Source organism: Pelecanus crispus, chromosome 5, assembly GCF_030463565.1.
Source record: "Pelecanus crispus isolate bPelCri1 chromosome 5, bPelCri1.pri, whole genome shotgun sequence".
Classification (NCBI taxonomy): Eukaryota; Metazoa; Chordata; class Aves; order Pelecaniformes; family Pelecanidae; genus Pelecanus; species Pelecanus crispus.
Window position 1 is genome coordinate 19,964,711 of NC_134647.1, and position 11,181 is coordinate 19,975,891.

The 11,181-nt window shown below is 58.4% G+C and overlaps 1 protein-coding gene across 1 annotated transcript; it reads left to right on the top strand.

Moving 5' to 3' along the window:
* The first annotated feature begins 362 nt into the window (after window positions 1-362).
* Window positions 363-6,474, top strand: TBR1 (T-box brain transcription factor 1). The gene is given in 7 exon segments (XM_075711362.1): window positions 363-1,054; window positions 1,520-1,674; window positions 2,009-2,130; window positions 2,496-2,654; window positions 3,432-3,444; window positions 3,447-3,492; window positions 5,631-6,474. Coding segments are annotated over 7 exon segments (2,031 nt in total).
* The last annotated feature ends 4,707 nt before the right edge of the window (window positions 6,475-11,181 follow it).

An 11,181-nucleotide genomic window follows, 5' to 3' on the forward strand; every position in this document is an offset into this window, starting at 1 on the left:
CCTTCAATTTGCCGTGATCGTCGCGACCAGGAGCCAGGTGATTATCCTAATTAATGTCTATCTAATTAAATTACTGTCAGCGGTTAACCAATGGCAGAAGCCGTTTCATCCTCTCCACAAGCAGCAAGATCAAAAGTGAGTCTTTCCTGATTGCTGCATAGTGTCAATTGGCCAATCTCTTCTCCCAGGGAAGGGGGAAAAAAAAAAAAAAAAAAAAAAAAAAAAGTAAATCAAACGTTTGGGAAGCATTTGGTGGATGAAGTGCTTTCTGTCTAGTGAGGGTCCCAGGATGTCTAGCTTCTGATACTAAGGAGCCCTTTCAGATCCAGGGACTGAAGGGTTATTACTGTGGTGCTAGAGCTATGCAGCTGGAGCATTGTCTTTCGCCCCCTATAATGCTCTCCAAGAAATTTCTCAATGTGAGCAGCAGTTACCCACATGCAGGCGGATCTGAGCTTGCCTTGCATGATCATCCCATTATCTCGACCACTGACAACCTGGAGAGAAGTTCACCTTTGAAAAAAATTACCAGGGGGATGACGAATCAGTCAGATACAGACAATTTTCCTGACTCCAAGGACACACCAGGGGACGTCCAGAGAAATAAACTCTCTCCCGTCTTGGACGGGGTCTCTGAGCTTCGTCACAGTTTCGATGGATCTGCTGCAGATCGCTATCTGCTCTCTCAGTCCAGCCAGCCCCAGTCTGCTGCCTCTGCTCCCAGTACCATGTTCCCTTACCCCAGCCAGCATGGACCTGCTCACCCAGCCTTCTCCATCGCCAGCCCCAGCCGCTACATGGCTCACCATCCTGTGATCACCAACGGAGCTTATAACAGCCTCCTGTCCAACTCTTCTCCGCAAGGCTACCCCACGGCGGGCTACCCGTACCCCCAGCAGTACGGCCATTCCTACCAAGGGGCGCCTTTCTACCAGTTCTCCTCCACCCAGCCGGGGCTAGTTCCCGGCAAGGCTCAGGTCTACCTGTGCAACAGGCCACTCTGGCTGAAATTTCACCGGCACCAGACGGAGATGATCATCACGAAGCAGGGGAGGTAAGCCACCGCGCGGACCCTCGCCGGGTGCCGGGGCTGAGCCGCCGGGGGAGCCGCCCCGGGGGAGCCTCCGCCGCCCCGGGGGAGCCTCCGCCGCCCCGGGGGAGCCTCCGCCCGCCGCCGGGGCCCCTGCGCCGGAGCGCCGGTACCCGCCGGTACCCGCCTGTGCGGGGCCGGGGCCGGGGCCGGTGCCCGCCGGAGCCGGTGCCCGCCGGGGCTGCCCTCCCCGCCGCCCCGCGGGTCCCCGCGCCCGCTGCCCTCGCCCCGAACCCGCGGAAAGCTCGACGTTTCGGGGAGGGAGTTTCTCCCGATATTTTATTTCCCGGTCGCTACCGGGAGCCGTGAGGATAAAGCACAAGGGGCTGGCTCCTCCGCGCGTGCCTGTCGCTGCCGGTGCCTTGCTTTCCTTCTTTCCCTTTTTTCCTCTCTTTTTTTTTTTTTCTTTTCCCCTTTCCTTTTTTATAGGCGCATGTTCCCTTTCCTAAGCTTTAATATTTCTGGTCTCGACCCCACGGCTCACTACAATATTTTTGTGGATGTAATTTTGGCGGATCCCAACCACTGGAGATTTCAGGGAGGCAAATGGGTTCCTTGCGGCAAGGCGGACACCAATGTACAAGGCAAGTTCCTCCAATTAACACTTTTCCCGACACATATGTAGGTGAGAATGATTAATTAAAGCCTTTGTGGACTGGCTCTGGCGACTTCTTAAACGAGAATGGGCCGATGATGCTTTTTTTAAATAAAAAAAAAAAAAAAAGAAGGGTGGAGGAGAAAGTAAAACGTGTTCGGAAAACGCCGTTTTAATCCTTCTCGGTTAAAATGAAGGGAGTTTCGGCAGTAAAATACCGCTAACTTCAACGGGGTCCTCCGACCTCGTGTGCTGCTGCAGCGGCAGAGCCGGGGTATATGCGAGGACTGTGATGTGGCTGTGTTTTTTGTCGCTTTGCTTAGGAAACCGGGTGTACATGCACCCCGACTCCCCCAACACGGGAGCCCACTGGATGCGCCAGGAGATCTCCTTTGGGAAACTAAAACTCACAAACAATAAAGGAGCATCAAACAACAACGGGCAGGTCAGTGCGGGGAAACGCAGACGCTCTGCCAGGCTTATTTTTATTGCTCCAGGCAAAACCCTGCCGTTTCCGAAAGGACGTGTATTTTTTTTTTTTTTTTTTTTTAAGGTCCTGGCGTTAGGTGGAAATAAAAGGGGGGGGGTGGTGAGGACAGCCCTCCCGCATATTTCGCCACGGGCCTCCCGGCCCCCGAGCGCGCTGCCCAGGCTGACAGCGCTGCCCGGGGGAGCCCGCAGCCGTCCCGGGGAGGCGGCGGCGGGGTCCCCGCGGGTCCCGCCGCCCGCGGGCATCGCTCTCCCGGTCCTTCTCGCTCTAATGTCCTCCTCTTCCCGCCGCCCCCTCCCTCCTTCTCCTCTGCCTGACAGATGGTGGTTCTGCAGTCCCTCCACAAGTACCAGCCCCGCTTGCATGTGGTGGAGGTGAACGAAGACGGGACGGAGGACACGAACCAGCCGGGCAGAGTGCAGACCTTCACCTTCCCCGAGACCCAGTTCATAGCGGTCACCGCCTACCAAAACACCGATGTAAAGAGCTCCCCGCTTTATCCCGCTCGCGGTCGCCCCCGCTCCCTGCAGGGCCCCCCGCCGAGGCCGGGCCGCTGCGCCCCTTTCCCCCGGCTCTCCGGGAGAGGGGGGGGGGGTCCCCATCACCCCCCCTTCGGCCGGGGCCGAGCCCCGCAGCCCTCCCGCCAGCCCGGGCAGGAATCCCGCCGGCGGCCGGGCGCTCAGCCGCGGCGCTTATCTTCGGTCGGAAGCAGCTCAGTTAGCTGCTAAGCCGCTAGCTTAAGTCTGCAAAGATCAATTAACAACCTCATTGATCGCGCCGGGGCGGGGAGGAACGGAGCAACTTCCTCAAATTAAAATCTCGTTAATGCCTGGCTACGTTTCGGAGTGGTCTGGCTTTGCTACAGACTGGTGCCCCCCTTTTCCAGATGACATATGTTCAGTCCGCGTTCTCGCTTTAATTATTTTGCTCGATGCAAATGTAAACTCTCAGCTACCGTTCTGCGGTACGCTTTGCCTAATTTCTGCATTTAAATATACTCATACCCGTGCAGCAGGAATACTGACACGTCTCAAGACGTGGGGTTAAATACTCAATTTTATCGTACTTTTTACAATAAAGTAAATCTTAAATTAGACTGCGGTATCTATAAGCATGCCAAAGCTTTATTTTTCCACGTTTTAAAAGGCAATTTGATGGACTAGGGCAAAGCTTGATCCTTTTAAAAAAGCATTGGCCGCAGTAAGGTATATTTTTCAGGCTTTCACAACGTGCGCTCTGATCCTTTCTTTCCCCAGATCACACAGCTGAAATAGACCACAACCCTTTCGCAAAAGGCTTCCGAGACAATTATGACACGTAAGTAAACCGCATTTTTATTACCCTCCTGCCGGCTGCACACACATGTCAAAGGGGGAAGCTTTAGGACGCGGGCTGGCTTCGTTTCGCACCGAAATGTGTCCGCCAGGCTTCTCCAGAGCCCCCCGGGAGGGAGGCCCCGCAAGCTGCCCCGGCGGGGCTGACCCGCGGCCGGGCTCCGCGCAGCCCCGCGCAACCTCCGCGCCCGGGGCCGCGCTGCCCGCGCCTGAGCCCGCACCTCGCCTTGGCACTTGCGGCGTTTTGCTGCCGGTTTTTCCTGGCGCCGGTCTTGGCGCCCCTTGCCAAGCTCCCGTTTCACTTGCGCGCAGGGGCTCCGAGAGAAGCACCCGAGCAGCCCGGGCTCGCTCCCCGAGCAACCCGCCGGCTTCCAACACTCCGGGGCTCCGGAGGAAGATTCCTTCGTCTCGTTTTGTTCTTCTCTGGGGTTGGATTTTTTTTTTGTTTCCCCCCCTCTTCCTTCTGGGTGGAGCTAAAGCCTCCGAAGTTTTTAATCGCGGTTTGTCCCCGGGCTGCCTCCGCCCGTCCGCCCGGTCTCGGCCGCAGCCCTTTGACCCAGGGGCCGCGCCCCCCCGCCGGAGCTGCCGCTGGTGCCGCCCCGAGTGCGGCCGGGGGGGGGGGGCACCGGCCCCCGACCCCCCTCCCGCCGCCTCCTTTCCCGGCCCTCGGGAGCCAAATGGGGACCCCCGGCCCGGGAGGCGCCGGCGGCTGCGGCTTCCCCGGCCCGGGGCACGGCCCGCCCGGGACCCCCCGCCCAGCGGGGCCGGCCCGGGGCACGGCCCGCCCGGGACCCCCCGGGACCCCCCGCCCAGCGGGGCCCGGCGGCAGGCGGCGGGCACAGGGCGGCTCACACGCCCCGGGGGGGCGGGCGGCTTCGGAGCTCACCTGCCCCGCTGCAAGCTCCGGGTCTGTGGGACGGGGCTCCGGCTTTGGGAGGGGAAGCCTCCTTTTTCCTCTCTAAACTGCGGCGGGCAGCGGCCTCCCTGGGAGCGCTTAAGCCCGCGCGTATCTTCAGCGCCTGCTTAAGCCTCCCTCAGCCCCGACAGCGGCTCGCCATCCCCCAGCAGCGGGATTTCGGGCCGAGGGTGGAAACGACGCCGAGGCGCGAAGTAGTGCGAGAAGGGCCCGGGGCCGAGCTCCGGCTCCCCTCGGGGAGCGGCCTGCGGTGGTCGCGGCGGGGGGGCCCGGGCCGCTGCCGGGAGGGGAGCGCCGGGCCCCGGTACCACCGGGGGCGGCGGCCGCGCCCGCCCGCTCTTCTGGGAGCTCGGCGAGGAAGATGCGCGGCCTTCAGAAAGGGCTGCGTGGCCTTCGCCCCCAGCCGCGAGTGCTTTTCCCTTTTCAACAGGGGAAAAAAAACTTTATAGGGCGTCACTTGAAAGGAGACGGGGGGAGGGGGAAGCTTCAATGTTGTCTAGCACGTTGAATTTGTTTAAGGGCCAAGTTTATTTTGGATAAGAAATTCCAGGAGGCGTGGAGGGTTAATTAAAGCACAGTTTTAGCCTGAATTAAATACAGATAGTAGTTATTCATCCATTAAAGTTTTTATAATCGCAAATTGCAGCCCAGCATGGGAGAATTATATATAGGCCACGCAGGGAACACTGGATGCGTCTGGTTTTACATTTCCTACAGTAGGTGTTTAAAGATTAGCTTAATTTAAACTCGGTAAAATGTTGATGGTTCGTCTGTGACTCCCAATAATAAGTGTTAAGCAGCCGATACGATTCCGTAGCCTGCCATTCCTGCCGTCGGCGGCGAATGACCGGGCTGCCTGCCGCGCCTGCGGCGGGGCCGGTCAGCGTGTCACCGCGCGGGATCTCGGGCCGCTGGGCTGCCGGGCTGCGGCCGGAGCAAAGCTCTCGGCCCTGCTCGCCAAGGGCCAGCCGGTTCCGAAAGCTTTGCTCCCCGTGCCTCCCCCCCCCGCGCCCCCGCCGAGGCCCTCGGCGCTCCGGGCGCCGGAGGCCGAGCCCGGAGAGGGAGCGCAGCCGCCGGGCAGGCCCGCAGGGCTCTGGGGCGGCCGCCGGCCCGGCCCGCCCCGTCCCGGCCCCGAGGGCTGCGGCCGGCCGGGGAGGGCGCCGGGCTGCGGCGGACACCCAGCTCTCTCCCCTTCTCTCGGGCAGGATCTACACGGGCTGCGACATGGACCGGCTGACGCCTTCCCCCAACGACTCGCCCCGCTCGCAGATCGTGCCCGGGGCCCGCTACGCCATGGCCGGCTCCTTCCTCCAGGACCAGTTCGTGAGTAACTACGCCAAGTCCCGCTTCCACCCCGGGGCAGGAGCCGGCCCGGGGCCCGGCGCCGACCGCAGCGTGCCCCACACCAACGGGCTGCTCTCCCCACAGCAAGCCGAGGACCCGGGGGCCCCCTCGCCGCAGCGCTGGTTCGTCGCCCCCGCCAACAACCGCCTCGACTTCGCCGCCTCCGCCTACGACACGGCCACCGACTTCGCCGGCAACGCGGCCACGCTGCTTTCCTACGCGGCCGCCGGCGTCAAGGCGCTGCCGCTGCAGGCGGCCGGCTGCGCCGGGCGGCCGCTGGGCTACTACGCCGACCCCTCGGGCTGGGGGGCCCGCAGCCCCCCGCAGTACTGCAGCAAGTCGGGCTCCGTGCTCTCCTGCTGGCCCAACAGCGCGGCGGCGGCGCGCATGGCCGCCGGCAACCCCTACCTGGGGGAGGAGGCGGAGAGCCTGGCCCCCGAGCGGTCCCCCTTGCCGGGCGCCGAGGACTCCAAGCCCAAAGATTTGTCCGACTCCAGCTGGATCGAGACGCCGTCGTCCATTAAGTCCATCGACTCCTCCGATTCTGGGATTTACGAGCAGGCCAAAAGGAGGCGGATCTCCCCCTCGGACACCCCGGTGTCCGAGAGCTCCTCGCCCCTCAAGAGCGAGGTGCTCACCCAGCGGGACTGCGAAAAGACCTGCGCCAAGGACATCGGCTACTACGGCTTCTACTCGCACAGCTAGGCGCGGCCCGCCCGGCCCCGCCGTCCTTTTGCACAATAACTCCTCCGCCATAGCGCACTGACCCCCGCCCCTAGCTGCCCCATCCGTACCCCCGGCCCCGGCCCCGGCCCCGGCCCGGCAGGCAGGGAAGCAGGCAGGGAAGCAGGCAGGGAAGCAGGCAGGGAAGCAGGCAGGCAGAGCCGCGGCTGCCGCCGCCCCCCCGCCCCGCTCCCCGCCCGGCCCGGGGGCGCGGGGGGCACCGCCGCTCCAAACCCACCGCTCAGTAGGATGCTTAGACTCTCTCAAACCGTGCAGCGCTTCCTTCCTTCTACCACGGATGGATCCTAGGGGATAACAGTAATAGTGGGGGAAAAAAGCCTGTGAAATGCCTGTACATAGTATCTAATTTCTTGTAACCAACTACTTTTCTTTGGTTCTGTTTCCTTCTTATTTGTTTGGATTTTTTTTTTTTTTTGTTTCCACTGTTAAGTCACAAAACTTAGATCCTGTTTAAATTCCTTTATCCCGCCCCCCCTCTTTGCTCCCCCTTCCCCCTGCCCCTCCCCAGGTAAACACTCTTTCTAAATGCCTCTGGAAATGTAGAGTGGTCCGTAGCTGTAGCAGCGAGTAATGGGTTTCTCACTTTCTCTGCAATTCCTCGCATGAAATAATTACGCTGTGCCCTGGGCTAACACAGCTAAGGAATAGCTGAGCTTTCCCTTCAAAAGAACACAAATACGTCTCGTAGGAAAGTCGATTAAAGTAGCATGACGCCTTCCAAAAGCAAAATTAACTGCCTCTGTATTTTTCTTTAAAAGGAGTAGCTCGACATCAGCAATATTATTATTTTTGTGGTATTCCTCCCCCTTCCCCCCCCCCCCCCGCCCCCAAGTGCCAAATCCATTACTGGTCCCTGCAGGTGCCAAATATGCTGACAAACTCTTCTCAAATTTCTTTGCAGTTTCCCCCTCTTTCTTTATATTGCTGTAAATCTTTGTAATGAATAATCTTAAAAAAAAAAAAAGATATAGACGACTGAATTGTTGGTAACCATAGTGTAGTCCAGTGAAGATGAATTGTGAGTTGTATATTTTACTGCATTTAGTTTTGGAATTGACTTTTTCATAAAGTAGCTAACCGAGATCTGACTTCCTGGGGAATAAAATGCACATCGAAAGCGAGAGCGATCTTTCCTGTGAACCTCTTATTATATTAATGAAGGAGAACTAATATCCCTCCAGATCTCCCTCCATTCCCGCCCTCCCCCCCCCCCCCCGGCGAAGCAGAATAGTAAGTCTTCGAATTTTGAGTAGCAAATCTATACAATTAACGCATTTTTATATGGGGAAAAAAACAATTACAAACTGAAATATGCATCAGGCTAAATATTCAGTCTAGATTACACTCGACGGGGAAATTTCCTAATAGAAATTCAGGGTCATAAACGTGTGTATATTTTTGACTCTTCTGTAAATCGAATGTTGTGATTTTTATATTTGTTCTGTTGCGTCTGTGGAACTGAATAATTTATACCAGTACATGCTCCATTGAGAAATGTTTCGGTTTTTGCCCGTTTGTATCGTCTGTGTATAACAAGTAAAATAAACCTGGCAAAACGTTAACGTCGTGTTGGAAAGCACTTCGCCGTTTTGCAAGTCCGAAGTCAGGCGAGGCCGCGGGGAAGAGGCCGGCGGGAGCTCGGGGCGGGGGTCCCGCCGCGGCCCCCCCCCCCCCGCCCGAGCCGGCCCCCTCGTCTTTTTGGGGGGGTGAGCGCGGGGCAGAGCGCGCACACCGCGCGGCCAAGCGTGGAGCTTTGCAGTCGGAGGAAGAGCGAGGCGAAACCCCGTCGGGTTCGAGAGGTTTGCAATTATCCCCGTCTTGGACGCTGAAACCCCCCGACGGCATTTTGCGGGCGGGAGCGGGGCCCGGCGGCGGGGGGGCCCGCGGAGCCCAGGCGAGGGGCGCAGCGCCGGCCGCCCGCAGCCTCCCCGGTTTTCAGCGAGGTGCCCGGGCGGGCCCCCCCGGGAGGGTGCCATTTCGGAGGAGCCGCCCTCCCGGCTGCGCGGGCTGCCGCGGGCGCGGAGAAGCGGCAGAGGAGCCCCCGCTCCCGCGGCACCGGCTCTCCCTCTGCCCGTCGTCCAGCGATGCTGCACCCCCCCCCCCCCCCCAAAACCACCTGTCCGCAGGCCGTAGGAAAGGCGGCGGCCCCGGCAGCGGCGTGGGGCGGGGTGCGCCTGGGGTAAAAGGCCAGTTTTGGTCTTGCTTCCTCGGCGGGGTAAGCGCGGGTGCGGAGCCGCTGCGGGGACTTTGTCCTGTCGCGGTACTGACGGGGAGGGACGCGACTCGAGCAGCCCGACGGCATCAGCCACCCCCCCCCCCCCCAAAGGTGCGGGGCTGCACCCCAGCAGGGCCCGGCTGCGCGGGGGGCGCGGAGGGCAGCGCGGGCCTGTGGCGGCCGCCTCGGCGGGCAGCGGGAAGCGGCGCCCCCCCCCCCGCCCCCCCGCGGCTGCCGTCGGGGGGCAGAGCCCCCGGGAGGGGCGGGCGGCCGGGGCCGGCCGGCGGGAGAGGGCCCCGCGGGGCAGCCGGGGCGGCGGGGGGTGCGCGCCCTTCGCGGCCGCCTCGCAGCGAGCGGTGCGGGCCCTGGCGCCGCCCGCAGCTCCCCGCCTCCCCCTCAGCGGCGCGGCGCGGTTGCGGGGCCGTCCCGGCGCCCTCCCCGGGGGCTCCCGTGCCCGGGGCAGCGAGGCTCTGACACCCCAAACGCGCTCGGCCCTCCTTCCCCGCTCTCGCCCCGCAAAGGCCGCCCTTCCCGGCCCGCTGCGCTGCCCGCCGGGGGGGCAAGGCGCCGGGGCCGGGCGGCGTTGCGGGGCCCGGAGCCCCGCGGGCGGCGGCGGGGGAGCCCGCTGCCGCGCCCCAGCCCGGCGGTGACCGCGGGCGCAGCCCCTGCCGCGGGCGGGTGCGCTGGGCTTTATTTAGCGGGGGTTACCCGGCGGGTCTGGAACGCGCAGCGTGTGAGAGGTCTGAACAAAACCCGTCCCCGTGCGTGAGTGGTTCATGTTATTCCAGAACTAGTTCGGCAGGATAATTCCGTAACTATTTCTGCGAGAGATCGGAAGAGGTGAGGGCTGCAGAAGTAGAAAAGCCTATTTCCTGTCGGTAGGTCCCTTTATCGCTATTACAATTTTTTAGACGATCATTATTAGAGGCGCACCTGCGTATCTGCTAAACATATGTTTACCGACACATTAAAATGTTTGCGTTCGCCCCGGCCCGAGCAGGCGGGCTTCGAGCCGGTGCGTGTAAGCGGTGGCACGCTTGCGGTGCGCCCCGCTTAGCCGGCGCAAAACCCCGCGTATGAATTGGTTAGACCAGCAACTAATTGCATGAATTTTACGTGAAGTATAATTTGTATTGTTATTCCAGGCGTGCCGAACGGGCTTTTCGTTTGGTTGTTGTGTAAAATAATCTCTTCAATTGCCCTTTCGCGGCTTTATTTGCTGTAACGCAAAATCAAGCTCCGAAGGAGACGATCCGTAGAAAGTAATTCAAAGTTCTTATTGGTAATACTTTCTACGATGCTTCACATTAATACTGTATCAAATGTAATACAGTGATTTGCGCTCTGCAGATTTTGCACGAGTACGCTATGCATATTTGATGACACATTGCATATTTTAACAAGGTTTTTAATGACTGATTGAAATGTTTGCTAAGATATTTTTTAAGAGCTGGAGGAGAAATGGTTGTGGAAAATGTGTGTAATAGAATAGTGATAAGGATGGGAGGGTTTTGATTGACAGTATGAGGAAGCAGATGGATGACTAGGTAGGTCAGAGGTAAAGATGCCTTTGACAGCTTTTTAAGTTCCTTTGGCCATTTTGGTCCAATGAATCATGCAAAACATGTGTACATTACCGAACTGATGTCTCTGCATCGTTTACTGTTGGAATCCTCATCTTTTCAAACCCACCCTAACCTTCTTTCATCACCACTTGACGTGCTATGTCTAAACTAGATTGCAAGATCCTAAGAAGGCAAGAATCTGTCTTGTATTACTTGTCAGCAAAAAAAAAAAAATTAGAAAAAAAAATTCATGTAAACCTATGGAGCTAGAAGAACAACCGCGACAGATTGGCAGAATAGGCGTAAGGTGGGACACGTTCTTCTTAATTTTCGCTGTCTGGTCATCACTCCCCTCCCCTAGGTAGTGCTCAAGGGAGATGTGGTGAACAATGATTTTTTTTTTTTTTCTCCCCCCCCCTCAACTGGCATAAATCTGAATTTTTGTAAGTCTGATAAGAGACCTAATTGCATAATTTTCCTTATAACATTATGCAGTGAGTGCTGTTGCTATAGTTAAAATGGTTTTCTTCGCAGTCTGTGTTTTCAGGTGCTTTGTACATCCCTCGCAAATTACTTTGTCAACTGGAAATGCTCTGATTTATCCCTCTAAAAGGTTACTGTTTTTGGAAATCTTATTTAAATTACGTAGGACAATTTTAAAATCGCTGTGATACAAAAAAAGAATGTGTGTGTATTGGGAAAAGCAGAAAAAGGATTTTGCATGAAAGTATGCTTTCCAGGTACTGTTTCTGTGCAGAATGGACACAAGTTTTTATTTTAAGTATTAAAACTTGTCATGAATGTGGTCTCCAGTGGGGAATGTGTCACTTGCTTAAGATACGGAGGCAAAGTCAAAGAAAAAAAATTGAAATAGCGGAGTGATAAGTA